Source organism: Xyrauchen texanus, chromosome 37 (assembly GCF_025860055.1).
Source record: "Xyrauchen texanus isolate HMW12.3.18 chromosome 37, RBS_HiC_50CHRs, whole genome shotgun sequence".
Taxonomy (NCBI): Eukaryota; Metazoa; Chordata; class Actinopteri; order Cypriniformes; family Catostomidae; genus Xyrauchen; species Xyrauchen texanus.
In genome coordinates, this window is record NC_068312.1 from 7,369,569 (window position 1) to 7,391,093 (window position 21,525).

General features: G+C 37.0%; 1 protein-coding gene across 2 annotated transcripts in view; it reads left to right on the plus strand.

The window, feature by feature from the left end:
* LOC127630719 (histone-lysine N-methyltransferase PRDM16-like) overlaps positions 1–21,525 on the plus strand; it is a 298,653-nt gene that overhangs the window by 249,877 nt on the left and 27,251 nt on the right. For both annotated transcript variants that reach the window (XM_052108446.1, XM_052108445.1), the window contains exon 4: positions 11,964–12,101. In XM_052108446.1, the coding sequence (XP_051964406.1) occupies positions 11,964–12,101 (138 nt within the window). The remainder of the gene's footprint in view (positions 1–11,963; positions 12,102–21,525) is intronic.

A 21,525-nucleotide genomic window follows, 5' to 3' on the forward strand; every position in this document is an offset into this window, starting at 1 on the left:
TATGCTAATATTGTTTTTTAATTTAAAGGTTGTATTTGTTAACATTAGTTAATGCATTATGAACAAACTTGAAATAGCAATGAATAATTGTATTTTTATTAACCAATATTAACAAAGATTAATAAATGTTGTAAAAATATTTCATGAAACTTAATGCATTAACTAATGTTAAAGAATGGACCTTTTTATAATGTGTTACCAAAACAGTTGAATGGAAACCCAGCTAGTGACGCATTACAAATAATGCAATCGAGTACAAATTGAGTAATTGTAAAACAATAAAGTATATTGTTTCTGTGCCTATAATCAACAACTTATATTTAATCGTTTTATATTTGTATATATTTTATTTTATTTATTATTATTGTATCATTCATAATGCTTAATGAGATTGTAGTTTATTCCCTCATTATATAAGTTAAGGATAAAAGTCTTGTACCTTTGTCTTTTTGTCAGATTTTTTTAGATTATTTGCTTCAAATCAAAGTTTTTAATGCAATAATTCACCTCAGAGCTGTTTGTTTTGGTTCATGGCTTAGATCTCTTTGAAGGATTTTTAAAAATCCCTATGGAAGAAAATATACTTCCGAAACTAAGCGGGCAGGCACTGTTGCGCTCTATAGTAATAGTGATGCTTGCCTGAGCTACCACCACTAATTATAGCCTAAAATCTAATGATCCAATGAAATCCTGATGGATAAAATCCAACCTATTTCCATCATAATATTCTGTTTCACTCTAAAATATGTCACGTTACCGAAGTAAAATCATTGTGCTATTCCATGTCTTTACAACTGAAAAAAACAATGATCTCTCTCTCAAATTTACAATACATTCAGAACGCATTATATAGCTCTGCATTACCATACACACTCTGTTTGATAAAAGTGGCTGTTGTGCAAGGTTTGCTTCTCCTCTGATCCGTGTCCAGTTTGGGATTCCAGGCGCAATGTGTGCGATAAGAATCTGATTATGGGAAACGGATCCCAGGACTGACTTTAATGAACTCAAACCAGAGCTGGTAATTACAGCAGGGAGACACTTGTTAAAGTGGGAGGTCAACTGATGGAGCAACCTGTGTGTGTGTGTGTGTGTGTGTGTGTGTGTGTGTGTGTGTGTGTGTGTGTGTGTGTGTGTGTGTGTGTGTGTGTGTGTGTGTGTGTGTGTGTGTGTGTGAAGAGGATGTGTGTGACCTCCCCCTCTGTTTGTCCATGTGTCTCGACGGGTCCCGTACATGACTGCCCTCTAGCTGTCAGATGACATCAGCCTACATCTCTGTATCTTTAAAAGATCTAACCACTAACATTTTCTTATTGCTTATTGTTTATTCTTAATACATTTCTGTGTGATCTTCTAAAATCAAAAGCTAAAGATCAAGTACATTTGCTATTTTATGTTGAAATTGTATCTATAAGGGTTGGCGTGGCAATATGGATTAAAATCTGATTTGATAGCCAAAAGGTTGCAGGTTCAGACTCTGCATAATCTCAGTAACTCTTGATAGCCAGGTTATTATGACTACATTATGGATTATTAGTTTATTCACAAGGACACTTTCTTCTAAAAGCAAGCTGCAATGTAAACCATACAGAAAACCATAGCAACCGTATAGCAATGCACTAAAAAAACATTCATAACACCTAAACAACTGTATAGCAACACCCTGGTGACCACTCACAAATCCCTTGCATTATAGTGACTTTTTCCACAGGCAAGCATTGCTTGCATTTTGTTGCAAAATTCTTGCAAAAATTTGAAAATCGACTTTTCTTTTCTCGTTGCATGAAATCTTCAACAGTAAGTACTGTTATTACGTGAGACGTTTTTGTCTGCCTCTACTTTAACTTCAGAGATACACACACACACACACATTTCCCCAGGATATGAGCACAGAGAGTGTGTGTGTGTTCATGTGTCAGTGCATTAGCCATTGTGTTGGGCCGCTCTCCACAGAGGTGTCATCTAAGCCTTCCTGTTTTCTACAATGTGGGTGACAAGCACCAAAAATTCTCTCAGCGGCCCCCATTTCTAAAGTGCTTGAGCATGAATTAGGACAACCACCACTGTATAACCTTTAAAGTAATCTTTTGAGTCACAGTTATTTTTGATTATAACTAGATAGACATAGATAACAGAATCATGCCAACATGTTGTCGTATTTATAAGGTAACATACTGTCTATAGGACCTATAATATTTTATAATGTAATGTATTGTAATATAATATAATATAATATAATAATAAACTACATTGTTATTATTATGGAATGTATGTTAAAAAATAACATATTTACAATATAATTTATTATAGTAATATTAATAATAACTATATTTAGATTCATGTTATTGGTTTATTAATACAATTATTTATTATATACTGCATAATATATATACAGTATATATACACTGATCAGCCACATCATTAAAACCACTGACAGGTGAAGTGAATAACATTTATTATCTTGTTACAATGGCACCTGTCAATGGGTGGGATATATTAGGCAGTAAGTGAACAGTCAGTTTTTTTTTATTTAATGTGTTGGAAGCAGGAAAAATGGGCAAGTTTAAAGATTTGAGCGACTTTGACAAGGGCCAAATTGTGATGCTAGACGACTGGGTCAGAGCATCTCCAAAACGGCAGGTCTTCTGGGGTGTTCCTGGTATGCAGTGGTTAGTACCTACCAAAAGTGGTCCAAGGAAGGACAACCGGTGAACTGGCGGCAGGGTCATGGGCGCCCAAGGCTCACTGATGCGTGTGGGGAGCGAAGGCTAGCCCGTCTGGTCTGATCCCACAGAAGAGCTACAAGTTGCTGAAAAACGTAATGCTGGCCATGATAGAAAGGCATCAGAACACAAAGCGCATGCTGCGTATGGGGCTGCATAGCCATAGACCAGTCAGAGTGCCAATGCTGACCCCTGTCCACCGGCGAAATCACCTACAATGAGCACGTGAGCGTTAGAACTGGCCCATGGAGCAATGTAAGAAGGTGGCCTGGTCTTGACATTTTCTTTTAGATCATGTGGACGGCCGGGTGCATGTGCATCTTTACCTGGGGATGAGATGGCGGCAAGATGTACCATGGGAAGAAGGCAGGCCAGCAGAGGCAGTGTGATGCTCTGGGCAATGTTCTGCTGGGAAACCTTGGGTCCTGGCATTTATCTGGATGTTACTTTGACACGTACCACCAACCTAAAGAGTTTTGCAGACCATGTACATCCCTTCATGGCAATGGTATTCCCTGGTGAAAGACAGTGTCCTCATTCAGAAGGAACTTGTTCAGGAATGGTTTGAGGAACATGACAAAGAGTTCAAGGTGTTGACTTGGCCCCCAAATTCCCCAGATCTCAAAACAATTGAGCATCTATGGGATGTGCTGGACCAACAAGTCCAATCCATGGAGTTCCCACCTTGCAACTTACTGGTCTTAAAGGATCTGCTGCTAGACCTTCAGAGGTCTTGTGGAGTCCATGCCTCAACGGGTCAGAGCTGATTTGGTGGCACAAGGGGGACCTATATGATATTAGGCAGGTGGTTTTAATGTTGTGGGTGATTGGTGTATGTGTATATATATATATATATATAATATTATATGTCAGCTTATTAACCCTATTAATATTATATAGTACATCAGCTACACTGCTCATGAGAAATTTACATCAACCAAAACTCATATCGGTTAACCACTAATTATTATTATTAATAAATAAATGCTGTTGTAACCATTTCCTATAGGCAATAAACCTCAAAAGACTGTGTTATAGTCATTTTACTGTGGTTTAAGGTGTTTTAGGCAATCTGCTCTGTGTTGCGCCTAACAACACTCTTTAACCATGGTAAAATCACTGAAATACATTGTATCTCGTGATGTATTGCTTTAGAATATCTTAAAACTCTAGTAATTAGGTTTTAGTACTTAATAAGATAACAGCTACCCACCTGATAGCACACACACACATGCAGCAGTGTGGATTTATTAGGTGTAATGTTATAGATATGGTTGTGTCTTCATGTCGCCCTTTGACCTCACACCTCTCAGTAACCTTCCACCAGAAAGCAGCCAAACTTCTCAATGTGGATTAGATTCAAAAACCACCTCAGACTAAAGCCCTGCTGGTCAAAACACTTCACAAATACAATCTCATACACACCCTCCTGCACACAAAATTGCGCATGAACACGCACTCTCATATGGGTGAGAGATAAGAACTTTCAACACAATGTGATTTTTATTCTGGCCAGTGCACACATATGTGTACACACCCAGTCAATGAAACACTTCACGAGAAACACTCACACGTACATAAACGCCCTGACCTGCTCTCTCTATCATTCACCATCAATATTGTGCACTCTTTTAGCGGCACAACAAGAAGTGTGGCGACACTTTACAAGAATAGAGTATAAAATAGGGCCTGTTTAAAAACTCTTAAAAATGAAGTAATCGGAGGTAAAGGTGCTGAACCTTTAGAAGATGTGTACCGTCAACCACAGGTGGGCAAACTAAATATTATTTTAGCTGTGAGGTTTGCGATTTGTGCAGCCCTGTTACCAAACATTTGGGATAGTCTGAACAAAGCTTAAAATCCAGATTTGTGTGATATGTAATGTGGTATGCTAAATTAAGGTTGAACAGGCCAAAATCACATTGGGGGAGCTATGCTACTTTTATGTTAGATAGTTTATCAAACATATCTAACAGATCTCACAAAAATGGGATTTGTTCCTCAAATGCTTTTAAAAAATAGTCATGGGACTCCAAACTGTACTGTATTTGTGTTTTCAGGCTCGTACTGCTATGAATAATGTGTGAAGGCCTCGGTTATATATGGCTGGAGAAATGGCATTTGCTGATGTTGTAAAGTATTGATATGTTACAGGTACATGTAGGCCTGACTGCAGGTGACGTTTTATGAGATGTTCGCTTTGCTCACTACATCAGTCATGCAGCTGTGGGGAGCTGTATGCAGTAAAGCCGGACTGCGTGTGTGTGTGTGTGTGTGTGTGTGTGTGTGTGTGTGTGAGTGTGTGTGTGTGTGTGTGTGTGTGTGTGTGTGTGTGTGTGTGTGTGTGTGTGTGTGTGTGTGTGTGTGTGTGTGTGTGTGTGTGTGTGCAGCTGTCGGTGTAAAAGGGTTTGCAGGGGAATTTTCCTCTTTTCCTTTAGTGAGAAACAAAAGTGTTCAATTCAGGGTTCGTCTTATCATATGTCCTGCTGGGCTTCTGTATGACGAGAGGAAACCACACACACTGAGACCAAGACACAGGGATGAATTCACTTAACAGTTGCAGCACTTTTCCATGAGGTATTTCACTAAGCACCCACGAACAAGTTTCAACATATGCTAAATGCGCTAAAATAATGCCGCACTGTGTTTAAATTAAGTAATTGTCGCTCATTTCAGTGTAGATGCGCTTCCTTTCAATGTAAATTTGATTTATTATAGATTGAGTCTTATTTGTAAAACTCTGCACTATTTGCCTGCCATAATTTATATCGCTCTACCACCCATGGAAAGCAGGCTGTAGATGGAATTTCATTTAAAAGAGATCTTAGTGTTCATTTCAAGCGATCGCGGCAACAGTAATTCATCAAGTGTTATAACCAGGCAAATATTCAGACGTGCCAGGCAGTAGAGTGCTCTTTTGACTTTTTATGAGCCAGTTCAGTGTTCTTAATTGCAAGTGGTGGTATGATGCTGTACAGTCCCAGTAAAGTCTATGCCAGCTCACAATAGCCTACTGCATCCTCCAAAACCGACTCGCAAAACCGAGAATTGTGAAATGCACATTTCATCCAGCACAGATTTGTAGGCATGTTTGCAAGCGTTGGCATACTTGGACAATTCCAAAGACTGTTTAGCTTGAGACGGAACATTTGTATTAAAATGAATGGGAGAAATTGATTATTGGCAATATTGCGAATGTAGAAAATGAAGCCAAGTCTTACAGGTAAAAGAGCCAATCACCTTTTAGATAAAGATATCACCTGTCAGTCAACTCGAGAACATTAGCTGAACCAGCCTGAAAAATAGCATTTTGTAGCATGATCTTAGCTGAAGAAGCACAGATTGTGATACTGCTTGTTGTCAGAGTTTACCGCTGATTTAAAATATGTTCTTTGATTGTAATATTATCCGAACCGGTTTTGAGATTTTGTCTTTCCCCATTAAAGTGAATCGGAGCTGTACTTTCATGCCAACTGTATCCATACAACTCAGCTGCCCGGGAGTGTTCCCAAAATGGCCGCAGACTTGGCTTGCAAGGGACTTTGATAATTACCTGTACTTTAGTGAACGCAACACTATTAATTGTTAGTGAACTCCCCCTCAGTTTTACAGGTGACATCAAAGCGTAGGCATGTTTGTATGTGTTTCTCTGGGTGTGTATGTGCACCTAAAACCAGGTCAGTTAAGTTTCTCTCTGTTTTTTCTGTCTCTGTCTATCTCTTTGTCTTTGCGTCCACTCTTTCTGGCTCTGATTAGCTCCATATCGAGGTCAAAGGTCACCTCAGACTCTGAGGCTCACCTTCCTTTCTCTCCTTTCCTATGGACCCCTTTCACAGACTGTGACGATGTATTTCCACCTTAATTTCTGCCTATTTTATTCATTTTCTAAATTAGTGTGCATTTATATCGAAACATTTGGCATTACAGTACAATACCCTCACTAATAATAATAATTAAATAAAACTAAAACTAGTCAACACTGCTCAGGGAGTGATGGTAAATGTGTTCTGATATGACTGTGGTAATTCATGTCTCACTATTTTTCTATTCTTTTGGAAAGTCTTGGAAATGTAATAGTGGATACATTTTCTGCACTGAATACCCTAATAAGTTGACTTTACTCAAAATGATTGAGTAAAGCTGTTCCTTCAATTGATTTGGGTAATGGCATCTCCAAAACTTCTGTGTTCAGTTAAGTTGGTGTTCCAACACACTCTCATGGCGATATTGTCAGGATCCGTACGACGTTTCTAAATTTAGCTAATTCGTATGATATCGTGTGACTGCACTATGACTTTCACTACAGCCAATGACGTGGCTGGACATCGTTTCCATTTAATACGTGACAATTACTTGCTTCTGTCACACACAACAGCTTCCTATCATGTTTACACACTCTACTGATTGGTTAAGTTTAGATAAGGAGTTTGGGAAATGGCATACTATTAATAAGTACGTCCTTATTGCCTCGTGCGCGGAACTCGCGCTTACTTCCGCACTAGACATTCAGGAATTTGCACGTGATGAAGTCCTATGAGTTTATGCGAACAACATCATGCGAGACCATACGAAAGAGCAAACTCATAAATGACGTCCGAATTTTCATGAGATCGGGTTGGGTGTTCATATCGAATAAACGTAACTATTTAAGTTAACGTAACTAGATGCAAGTATTTTATATACTTTATTCAGGTTTGCTATAAAAATCTTGTTGTTTCTACTTGATCATTTTAGTTGAACTGACTCAAATTTAAACTACACAATAACAGAGCTCAAATAAAATAAAGATTATAATCGATTGTACTTACATATATTGCATATATACACATACTTCAGTTGCACGTGCACAAGGGGAACTAAAATAGAGCATCAGGGTCCAATTTGTCCAAAAGGAACACGGATAACCCTAATGGTGTCATCACACGAAACAACTATTTGCAACAAATCAATATAAATAATACTACAAAAGAGCTAAAACCTCAATGAATTTTTAATAACAACTATTTAAATGTCCCCATATGTTCCCTTTTACCAAGGAAACATAATAAAATATTTCAAGCGCAAGGGATTATGGGTATTCCCCATAGCCTCAATTCTGCATTAAATCGTTTGAGAGAACAGTTAAAATCCTAAGCCTAAACATTTTTAAGATAAATAAGTTCAAGGAACATAGATATTTGAGTTATAAGTCCAAAACCGGACATTTCAAGTCATGTTTAATTAAGACAAGTTGATTTATCCAGCAATAACAACATTAACAGTGTACGGTCTCCCCTGTACTCCCCAAGTTCCTTACCCGGAAATGAGAAATGGGTCCATTTTCTGTTCTTCTTCAGGTGCAAGGCTGATCAACACATCTGACATGACGTTAAACTACCCCACAATACACTCACTCATTCCCGTTTGTCCCGTAGAGGTGTCGACATTTCAGAAATATGTCTGGCTCAAGCTGTTTAGCACACTTCTTCACCAGGTGACAAAAATTCCCCCCTTGGCACAAGTGTTTGTGTGTGTAAGGGTGTTTTTGTATCAGCCCGTCGGGCAAGGCAGTTTCTCACACCTGATGGGAGTAATTGGGCTCTTAAAACGGCACTAAGGGGCTCCTTAACCCCAAAGCAGACTTGAGAGCCGTCCCTCTGTTATTTGACCTGTGCAACTTCAGGGAGAGCAGAGAAAGACAGAGAAAATGGCTCTGAAACTTAGAAGGGAGAACGAAATAAGAGGAGAGACCAGAGAGATCTGAGGGCGCCCCAGGATTTGGGTGTATAACGGCCTGTCCACACTACAACATGGTTGTATGCGTGCAGTGTAGACAGCTTCATCAATTATAATGGAGCATGCATTTCCTCAAAAAGTAGCATGATTTGAGGCATCATTCATGTCCGTAGCTCAAACCGGACAAGTTATGCACTGAAGTTTACTAGGATAAGGGGTTTGTTCGAATCCCAAACCCTAAGTCTAAGTAATAGTAATAATGACGCTTGCTTTAGCAATTGTACACTCTTTGCAAATCACTGCTACACCTGCAGAAAGAGTGTTTGCAAACTCTTTTACAGCCTTCTTTTCATTTTGGTCATAGTTACCAGGGCCTGGATACCAGGGTGTGTATACCATTTCAGAAATAAACGTTTCCATTAAGAGACGATATTTGCACCCTAGATTTGATTTTCAAGGGTATTTTTTTTACCTTTATGTGGCCATATGTTTTCTAATCATGTTAAAAAATGTCACATTCTTCAATTGAACCTTTAAATTACTTCCGTGATGTAGCTATGTCACTATGTAATACATTTGCATAATGCTCGCCTAAGGGCTACTTTGGTTATGGTAAGGGACGCTACATTTCCGACACATGCTTAAAGCGGTTGACCAGTCACAACAGACTGGGCCAGCTGACCAATCATAGCATACTTGGCTTTTCTAAAAGGGGTGCTTTAAAGAGACAGGATGTAAATCAGAGTGTTTCAGGCAATGTACAATATGAGAACAATAATGTGTTTTTTGAACATTACATTTACATTTATGCATTTGGCAGACGCTTTTATCCAAAGCGACTTACAGTACACTTATTACAGAGACAATCACCCCGGAGCAACCTGGAGTTAAGGGCCTTGCTCAAGGACACAATGGTGGTGGCAGTGGGGATTGAACAAGCAACTTTCTGATTAACAGTTATGTGCTTTAGCCCACTACGCCACCACCACTCCTAGACTCAAGTACAATAAAGCATGTAAACCAATACTGGTAGACCCCAAAAATAAAATCATGAACCTGTAAAGAGCATAATATGGGCTCTTTAATATTTCAGTCTTAAAAAACATGAGGTACAGTTTGAAGGGGAAAAAAATTTGAATTGTCAATATTTCTTATCTTATAAGATATTCTTCAAAATCTTATTTCCTATGACTTTTGAAATTTTGCATTTCTTACTTTTGTTCATCTTGATTTAAATACTGATACATACATGTTTTTATTAAATCCTTGAAAGGTGTATATGGGTGACATTTTTTGTATTTTTATTTTCTCCCCTTTTCTCCCCAATTTTGGAATGCCCAATTCCCACTAATTATTAGGTCCTCATGGTGGCGCGGTTACGTGCCTCAATTCGGGTGGCAGAGGACAAGTCTCAGTTGCCTACACTTCTGAGACAGTGAATTTGCGCATCATTTCACGTGGCTCACTGTGCATGACACCGTGGAGACTCACAGCATGTGGAAGCTCTTGCTACTCTCCGCGATCCACGCACAACTTACCACGCGCCCCATTGAGAGCGAGAACCACTAATCGTGACCACGAGGAGATTACCCCGTGTGACTCTACCCTCCCTAGCAACTGGGCAAATTTGGTTGGAGTCACTCAGCACAACCTGGATTTGAACTCACAACTCCAGGTGTGGTAGTTAGCATCAATACTCACTGATCTTCCCAGGGCCCTTTATGGGTGACTGAAAAAAAAAAGTAATGTTCAGCAGGCCACAATAGACATGAACATATGATCCTAACCAGCAACCACATTTCTGAAGGAATTTATACATTTACATTATCAAGTACTTATACATGAAGTGTTGGTTTTGCATGTCAAATAGCATTTCGCCAAGATTATTTCATCATTCTTCTTCTTATTATGTAACAGAACGCCTAAATCGTAACACTTTACTTGAAGCCTGTGGATGTTATACATTGTAAATGTATTATTAATGTGATATAATGCACTCATAATGCTTTATCATACACCTTAAAATGTAATGTGCTATATCATGTGTTTAATGCATTATACTTCTTAAAGGCACAATCACGAACAGCTAAGTAACATAATGCATTCCAACTGTGATTACAAATACTTATAATTCATTATAATCAAAAAGCATTACAAGAAGCTTTAAGCATTAAGACTAACTTTAGAAGGCATTTTATAGAATAAAACCATCCCTGCACTTTCCCATCCAGCTCATGCATGACAATAAATAAATAAATAAGATAAGAAAAAAGTTTAGTAAAGAAATGTAATATTTGTATACAAAAATTATTTGAAGCATTTAAGGATAAGCCTTGATAGCGATACTATTAAAAGTCATTTGGAAAGAGATATGAGATTGAAACAGCAGCATTCAGTGAAGTTCAACAGAAACTGTTTTTATCCTGTGCTGATCACAGCACAAAAAAGGGAAATCCATGCAAATTTTTTCACCCTTATGACCATAATATCTTTCCAATCTGTAATTTGTGAGCTTGTGCAAATGAAAGGAATCGCATGCACTTAATGAACTGCTATTAACATTATGAGTCTATTTGTTTATTTAATGATAGGAAGTACCCACAAATGTGTAGACATGAAGTACAATCAAAGATTGTAAAGTTTGTCTGTTTAAAAAATAATAATAATAATTTTCACTGTAAGGAGCAATAATTTTTTTCTAATACTGACCTAAAAAATAACAAATAATTTGCAATACGTGATTGTTCTGTGGTGGTTCCAGCTTTGAGTGAAAATGTTCTGGCTTTTAATCACTCTGGTGTTCAGTTGTAACATGGACCAAAAGACAGATTTATTAGCACGGATTCACGCTACTTGTGTGGATATTCCGTTTCCGTCTTAATAGCTCAAAGAACACTTGATATTCGGTTTCAACTTCATAGAGCAGCAGCAAACATTTACTCAGAGTTTCTGTTTTCCAAGAGAGACGCCACCATTTGCAGTGGCATTTCTCACTTTTGCTGGGTAATATATCAACAAAAGAGCGCCTTAAATCTCACGAGAGAACAGCGTCCACTCTCCTTCCGGTCATTTCCTGACACCCTGCCTCAATCCCTCCGTCTCCCTCTCTCTGTTTCCCTTGACAAGTAACCAGACACCCCAAACTCCGCTTTACTAGTAGTGTCAGGTTTACCAAAGTTAATCAACATGAGCCTTTGAGACTTCTTGCAGCATTGAAGACGTGTTCAATGTTTAAATTCCTCCCTTCCTATCTATTCCAGAATTGAAGTGGATAAATCCAGCTGCTCTTATTAAAGGGAACAAACAAAGTGCAACTGCAAACAAAGTTGGGTTTTGATCCAATCAATCACGTATCCCATCAAGTCCAACATAACAACATTGACCTAACCAATAAAAACAAAATGGTCACTTTCCATTCTAGCCAACATTCTTTATGCATCCCACATCTCTTATCATTGACTGTTGCTGTTTTCTGGTCTGCTTGAATGACAGCACCGATAAACATGTTTTGTGACTCTGTTGCAGGTAATGGACAACATGGGAAATGTGAAGTTCTGTCTGGATGAAGCACTGGAGGCCAGTGGGAGCTGGCTCAAATATGTGCGCACAGCCCCGTCCCACGAAGAGCACAACCTGACCATATGCCACATCAGTGGAGATCAGGTAAGCTGTCCACATGTCACTGTCACTAACTTCCTTTTCCTGTCACTCACACTCTCTGATTGGCTATTTACTCACCAGCTTTTATAGAGCGCACAGTGTTAAATAGAAGATTCCTGGTGAAGAACTACACTACACATGAATCTTGAAGAAAAAAGATCCATTAATCGAAGAATCACTGAAAAAAAGTGCGCCAAAAGTGCTCTGAAGCGACCGCCCACTTCCATGATGCACTGTGAATGATGCAATCGAGTCTGTCTCTCAAACTATTTGTATATATATAAGTATGCAGAGTTTTATCTTGGTCTTTTCGTCTGATTTTTAATACTTCAAATCAAAAGTGTGTAATGTTGTGATTCACCTTGGAAATAGTTAGTTTGATTCAAGGCTTGAATCCAAGAAAGCTAAAAAAGTGGGTTGCCAGGAACTGTTGCGCTCTATTTTGACTGTTCCTGCTCCATATACCCAATTAAGAGCTCAATAAACTACTGTATATGCAATACAAAGCGCGTTAGCATTTTCGCACATTAATTGTATTTTATCAACAATTTAATACATTATCAGTAATGCTTATCAATAGTCTCTCTAAGCAAGTTAGGAAAAGCTCCGCTATATTGTGAATATAGTCACAAATTAGGTTAAATACAACTGTGACAGCGTGACTACATTCACAATATAGGAACTCAAGTGCCTTATTGTTTTTATAAAACTGATATACTAATACAAATTTTAAGGACACAAATTTTCAAATAATGAAGCAAATAATGTTTTACACTATAGAAGAAATGATATTTAAATTATATTTAAACTACGGTTAATAGTTGGTCTCTATGGGTTCTGCACAGGGATATCATAGATGGATATTCAGCCTGGTCTCATGAAAGTTACGTAAATGTAGTCACAATTTAGCAAAAGTACATTACATGTTTCATTACACATATCGCAGCAGTTCTGAGCTGAAATGTCCACTGTGTGGCGCTAAAAGCGAGTTACATTTTCTGCCAAACAGATGAGGTTTTTAAGGTTAATGCTCTATGGAGTTTTAAATCAACAAAACCTATGTCCATACCATAAACCTTAAGCCTTAACCTAACAGATAGTGTCATAAAAAGTCAATGTGAGATGAAAAATCCAATTGCTGAAGCAACAACGTCATTTTGTGGTGCTTTTGTGACACTTGCAGCTCACGTGTCTACTCGGATGCTCTTCAGGGCTATCAATATCAAGCAACGTTCTATCAATTAAGCTGCCGTAAAATTTGATCTTGTTCAAATAAGCAAGTAAATGTAGTTGGATGTGTAGTACAAACGTTAAAATGTATTACCTCACAGGTTATGCGCTAAAGTAAAAAAAAATAAAAAATTATGTCATAAGATCTGAGGAATAAAGCAAAAAGAATGTGTTTTTGATCTGATAATCTGGCATTTTAATCATGATTTGTGTGAAAGTGAATAAAAATTATTGTTGCTGTAGCGCCTCTAGTGTTCATTTCACCAGGAAAATGCTGCTATACATACAATGGGCCACGTAAAAAATGTTGCGAAGGTGTATAACGTGATTATGAGACCAGGTTGTGTTGCGTTATAGATGCTACTATAATGTGTATATTTTTATAAGTGGAATGCTATGTTGACCAATCAGCATCCAGAACTAGACCTGTTTCATAATTAAGGTTATGATAAAAATGAATCAATATGTCCTCATAATAATGACCTTCTACTACTCTTTATACAACAGATATTGAATTGCTGTTTCAGCTGTCATAAATGAAAGCAGGATGTTAATATATATTGCATGAGCACAGTTTATGATCGTCTGTATATCTTGGTAGTTATCACTGAAATACAGTTATTAGAGACATATAATAAGATGTAAGAAACAGAGTTCAGTGTTATATCTCAGTGTGAGCCATTCCTGAATGTATTAGAAGACAATCGACAGACAGATTCATGAGCCTTTATACTTAACGTCCTGTGAGAAGCTTGAACGCTGTCAGGAATACATGAACAGGACCTGCTGCTGTCAAGATGTCACCACCTTGACAATAGATAAAAACAGCCTATTGTTTGATGAAGGCTGTTCCCTGTCTTTTCAGAGGAAACTGAGTCAGAGAAGTCATTTACAAGAGTCACGTACAAAGTGAGTTTAGACACTCCTGGATCTTGTAATCCACCGTCTCCAATAATTGACTTCCTTTTGAAAGAACGGGCAGTTGTCAAGTTTAAGATAAGATATCTGAACTCTCATAAAGCTGAAGATCTCATAACAAGCTCGGTGTCTAGTGTCTGTCTAGCAGGAAACATTTGTGTGCCTTTACTGTATGCAGGGCTTTGTTCAGTCCATTCGTGTGTTGATGAAAATCTGTTGGTTGTGATCTGATTGCAAAGCAATTGTTGTTGAGCGTTGAGTGTTTCCTTTGCTTACATTATATCTAACTTACTGTGAACAGCCCCCTGTTTGTATAAGTGTGCAGAAGAGAAGGATCCTTGGTGGTTGCCTTATCTTGCTTGTGCTCACTTTCTTGTTTAAAGAATAGAGTGCAACAGTGCCCATCCACTTATTTATCCATCTGGGTTTCCATTAATTCTTCCATATGAATTTCAGAATATCCTTTATAAAAGTGTTCTAAGTGAAGAACAAAGCCAACCTGTTCTGAGGTGAATCACGAAACTTTAATATGAAGCAAAAATGTTTTTGAGAACTGGACGTAAAGACAAAGTTAAAAGACTATTTACAAACTCAGATGACTTTCTTCTGTGGAACACAAACACACACACACACACACACACAAAGAAAGAAAGAAAACAAATACAATATTCCACTAATAGAAGTGAATGAGGACTTTGCCATCCTTCTATTTAAGTAATGTAGCAAATCAAACAATATAACGGGCATCTATGAAATATTGAGAGTCATTAAATATCATTAGCTCCAACAATGTTCTTAATTAACTATTATATGAAATTCCAATGATTGCATATTACTTTTTTCATTATTCGATAAAACATTTAATTTTAGCAATAGGCTATAAATAGAAAACGCGAGTTGGATAACACATGAAACATCTGCATAATGAATTCCTTAAGGGGATAGTTCAGCCAAAAATGAAAATTCTCTCATCATTTACTCCTCATGTAACCTCAGGTAATCCCAGATGTGTATGACTTTCTTGTGCAGAATAAAGATTTTTAGAAGAATATCTCTGCTCTGTAGAGCCTCACAATGCAAGTGAATGGGTGCCAACATTTTGAAGCTCCAAAATTCACATAAGGGCAATAGTAAAGTACTTTAGATGGCTCTGGTAGAAGAATCAATTTATTCTGAAGTGATATGATAGGTGTGAGTGAGAAAAAGATTCATATTTAAGTCATGTTTGCTTCACATTCACATTTTCCTTTTTCTGTTTTTGGTGATTCACATTAATTGTGCATATCGCCCCTACTAGGCAGGGGGGAATTTATGACAAAACATTATGGCAATATTGATATGTTTCTCACCCTCACCTATCATATCACTTCTGAATATATTAATTTAACCTCTGGAGTCATATGGATTACTTTTAAGCTGTGTTTATTTGGATTTTGGAGCTTGACATTTTTGGCACCCATTCACTTTTAGGTATTTTTGTATTGTAAGGACCAACAAAGCTGAAATATTCTTCAAAAAATCTTGATTTGTGTTCAGCAGAAGTAAGAAAGTCATACACATCTGGGATGGCAGGAGGGTGAGTAAATCAAGAGATAATTTCCTTTTTGTGAAATAGGCAGGACAAATTATAATTTTCTGTTTAAATGAAATCATTATGCCATCAATAATGTGGCCTGATGGCTTCAAAAGGAGCATATACCTTCGATTAACAACCATGGAGCTCATCGTATGTCTGTTTTTAAAGGTTTGTAATGTATTGTTCAAAATAAAATTTGTCTATGGAAAAAGTTCATGGAAATAGTTCACCCAAAAGTTCAAATTCTGTCCAAACACAAATTACTATCTTCTGTGGAATACGCACACACACACACACACACACACACACACACACTCACAAACACCCAAAATCACATTATTCCACTACTTTTCCCATAAAATGAAAGTGAATGAGGCACCCATTCACCCATTCCACCCCCCTCCCCCCCCCCCACCCCCCCATAAAAGTATCATAAAAGTAGTCTATATAACTTCTGCTATATATATATGAAGTCTTCTGAAGTCATTCAAGACTGGAATTTAAGTCATTATTTGCTGAAAGTCTTCCCCTTCATCATAGCCTTAAATTCTCATTCGCACTCATGTACATTCAAATATGCCACCTCAAGTTGGGCCAGGTTTTTGACATTTAAGATATAGGAAATTCAGCCTAACATCTAATTTTGTGACCTATGGACGAAATAAAATCAAATAGGTTTGGAACATATATTTGGAAGAATTTTCATTTTTGGGTGAACTATTCCTTTAAGTGTGCAGTTCTGGGTTGTTTTTGAAGGGCATGTGCCAGAGTCCATCTCTAGAGACATTTTTCCTTGTTATTATTCTGCCAGTTTTAGCCAGTTCGTCTCCATTAAAACAAAACTGATTGACTCATGGGCCTAGCCAAAGTCGTTGCTTTTGTCTCTTGGCTAACGGGAGCAACTGGTGTGGCAGGGTTAGTTTGTGAGGCTGACACATAAAACATTAGCCTAACAAACAGAGGAGGACAGGAGGAGAGTAGGAACAACGTCTGAGACTGACAACCACCAATTGACTTCAACTACATAACCCAATCATTAAGTCTTTTCACTTCAATGAGCAGCCACCGCTGGGCACACAGGAGAATAATATCTCCAGCTAAAATCACCCCACTAAATACATGGCTTTATTGACTTTCTCCAGGATGCTTAGTTGTTGTTTTCTCTTCCTTTTCTTACCCTTTCCTATCTTTTGTACACGTTTTAGCCAGTCTTACGGACAACAGCCTATTATTTATTCAGAACAGCGACACAATGCAAAAATGCATAATTCATTGAACTTTGTACTTTGCTGTTCTATTTCAGCGTGCAGAATGCATGAGCTGTATGGAAATATGCACACGACAAACAAATTCTGATGGGCCTGTAACCTTTTAAAACTCAATGTGGATCATTTATTTACTTGTGTACGCGTTTGTTTTTTGTGTTCGGGTCCTTGAAAACATGGCTCATCTGTGTGCATTTCACTGTTTCAGGCCTTACGTTATTGTGTTTTTATGTTATGGCTGTCAATGGAGGTGTGAATGGCTCTAAATAGGCAGGCTATGTGCTTTAGCAAGTGAGTAAGGTACAACACTTTGCCTTTAAAAAAGGAGAAAATCTTGTTGCTTTTGAATATTATTGTCAAGGTTCGATTTTTTTCTCCCAACCTCATAACATGCTAAATTAACTTTGAAAGTGAGAACCAATGAATCAATCAGAAGTGTCAATCAAAACTTTTTAGAGATGAGAAAAGCAACTAAATGTAAGTGTGACCTTATATAAGTAGATTTTAAAAGAATGAATCGCATGTAATTCGTCTAGCTGATGTTATCTGCTTGCACTGAGAGAGTGTAATCCAGTTTTTAGACTAAACTAAAAGCAGGCTATATTCCCTGAGACAATAGGCATAGAGCTGGTGGATGTTTTCTGGCTTTCGCACAATGGCGTGGTCCATTCAGCAAGCCTGTTGACCTCTGACCCCCCTCCCTCATCTCTCAAGATGCACTTAAACTGTTTGTCAGAACGACAAACAGTGCGAGAAGTGCACAACCAGATCTGCCATGCCATAGTCGTCTGTTTCTGAAGGGCTAAGGATGTGCACACGCACACACACACACACACACACACACACACACACACACACACACACACACATAAATCCCTTTGCCAACAGTTATAAGCTGAATTAATTAATCATATTTGAATACTTCATCTTATGACTGTTTTCTTTTTATTTTCATGGTAACATTTCTCTTGTACTGTATTAAAAAAAAATGCCATAAACGAATACATTCTATAATACATTCGTGGCAATTCGTTAAAAAAAAATGAACTATCTTTATTTAATTACTTAATACCTGCTGAACAAAATATGGCATGCAAGTGTAATTGTTTGCAAAACAGGAACTTGTAAAAATCACTGACGTCTAGTCATGCACTTTAGTTTTTATATGGTTTTGGCATTTGATCAAAGTGTTGCCATATGATGAACTTTGTTCTGATCTTGTCAGTAAATCGTGTCATTTCAGATAGCGGACACACAAGCACACCCAAACAAAAGTTATTTTAACACCTTTTCCTTCCTTCTGTTCCATATTTACATGTTAGTATCTATATTTCCTTTTTTACATATTCAGATCTGCGCCCGCTTGTACTTGTGAGTGTGTGTTCATGTGTGTGACTGACAGGGGATTATTGTCACATAAGTGATGGATGATGCATCGGCCCCCAGCACTTGAAAGCATTGTGAGGGGGTCAAGATGCTCCTCTCAGTGCTGTCAGATCCTGAAAAGATTTACTGTAGAGACAGCCTAGCCCCATCATAATAGATTGCTTTAGGGGTGAAAGGAAGACATTACCATGCACCCAGAGCAAATGAGCACTAGCCCAAAGACTACAGCACAAATTTGAAATACAACTTTTATCTTTGCAATCATTTTATTTTAAGAAATTTAGCAAAACGAGCAATGTAATGGGCACCTTTTCTTAGTCATTAACTATCATTAGCTCCAACAATGTTCTTTATGATGTTGTTTTAAAACGGCTTCAAATGTGTGACTTAATTAACCATTATATGAAATTCCAATGATTGCACGTGACTTTTTATTTATGTTTTTTTCTTCTTCTTTATTATTCGTTAAAACAATATGTTTTAGCAATAGGTTATAAATAGAAAACGCGAGTTGGATAACGTCATGGAAATTTTGCATATTAAATTCCTTGAAGTCGGTCATTAATAAAGCATTTTAACACTATGAATAGATAACATAGGCTGGACAAATGATAATTTCCCGTTTAAATTAAGCCATCAGTAAGCCATCATTCTTGTTGTTGAATTTCCCCGATGTATAACAGGACAAAAAATATTAAAACCTTTAAAAAAAACAAAAGAAAAACATGATATAGCATTACGAATATAAGGAACTAATTCTCCATATTTTTTTAATGTGATAATTATATGATAGGCCTATAATTGTGATATTATGTGCTAGCTATTTCAATATGTAGATACAAATAGTTCTTTAAATTATCGTGTGCCCATCATTTTATTCTATTTATAATTTTTATTATATATTACAATATAACTAGAATAATGAAAAAGAGCACCCCGCAGTAACTCGTGCTCTCTGTTATATTAATAAATTTCCTCATATAATATAAATTATAATGCATGTAATATTAATTCTTTCACGATTGTGGTATGTATTTATGAACGAATTTGTAATTTCTGCCAGTTAATTATAGTTCAGTTCTCAGAAACGAAGATCTATGCACAAAGACGTATTCCTTCAAAGCGTGAATGTACTTTGTTTAAAACAGGTAGGAAATGTTTCCGGTAGCGAGTAAAAAGCAGGTGCATTGTCGTAGGCTATATTCTATTTAAAGCGTAATGGAAAACATCGCGACATTTCATTGCATAGCGCGCAGAGGACACTGCTCGCGCTCAATCCATCGGTTGCTGTATTTTTTTACATTTTCATTAGCCGGGAAAGACACATTTGCCATCAATAATAGATGCATGTGGTGGGCAGAGGAGGAGAGGACATGGGGAGGGGTTCAATCCTTTTGGTTGGAGATAAGAGAGGAGGAGTGGCCGATAGAGGGAATCACTAATGAGCGCGACTCACCTCATCAAAGACGCGCGTGTACGGACTCTCTGTCTCGCGCTGCTGTCGAGCGCAGTGTCATGATACTATGGGTTGCGTGGTGAACTCTACGGGACCAGAACTGCTATTACAACTGGAGGCTTTGAGATCAACCGCTCAACAACTTGTCCAACTTTATCACCTCTCGGGAAAGGAAAAGGTCAGATTTGCTCTTACCTCCGTTTAATTGTAAATGTGTAATAACAGTAACATCAACAATATTCTAATATTAATGCTAATGATGATAATAATAATATAGCTCTATTATGGATTTGCCACCCCTCTCGAGCGGCAAGCGGGCCTACTTTTGTAACACACATTAGAGTTGTCACAACATTAGAACTCTGAGATGAAGTTTGTGCTGGTTTGGATTTCTTTGCTGTTTGTCTTTATTTCGGAGACTGGCCCAACTCAGCTGCTGTTGCCTTGTCTTGAGCGCCCCCATGAGGGCACAACTGGTTCCGTCATGTTCAGTGCATTCAGAGACAGGGATGACTTCATTTAGAAGCGCTTCAGCAACGGACTATTTCATTTCTTCTTTTTTTTTATTACGATTTAGTTCAGATTTAGACAACTCATATTACAGTTTACAAGTAAATTAAAATTAAAATTGTTCTGCATGTATTTATGTTTGAAAACAACAGAACTGAAGGCAGTGTGTGGTTTGTCATCACAATTCAAAAATGTGAAGGACACAATTCGTATAATTTACTTAATCTAATAGGCTATCAAAGCATCCAACTGAAAAATAATAATCCCCCTTTTACAGTTAAAACAACTGTATTTGTGATGGATCTTAAATACATAACACATGCTAAGGACTGAAGAAGAAAACAAATACAAGTGTTGACGAAACTGAAAAAGAAATTACCGCAATTAATTAACACACGAGGAGAATTTTAGCAATTATGGTGCTGTATTTTGCAAACAATTGTCAATTTATGTATGTGTGTTTCATTTGATTTATTATTATTATTATTATTATTATTATTATTATTATTATTATTATTATTATTAATATTAATAGAAAACACTAAAACTAAAATATAATCACATCGAACACAATCGTGATTACATTTCGTTTATTGAATTTTAAAAATATTTTTATTTAAAAAATATATTTATACTTTTTATGATATAAAAACACACACACATACACACATACACACACATATACATATATATATATATATATATATATATATATATATATATATATATATATATATATATATATATATATATATATACATATATATATATATATATATATATATATATATATATATATATATATATATATATATATTGCACCTGTATTTATTTGCGGAAGGCTCATGATACGCTCGAGTATTTTGTGTGTGTGAGAGTTTTATTTGAAAGATTTAATTCATTCTTTGTAAAGTTTCGGCAAGTCAATAATCGAATAAATGAAAATGATGCGCGATTTCATTGTCACAAATTCTGTCGTCCCCTCTATTGTCAATGTTGGCTGTGTATATTTGTGTTTGTCATCGCCAATACAGAAAAATAACCGACAAGTATTTTATTTGCTTTATAGTGTTAACAAAGCTTAAT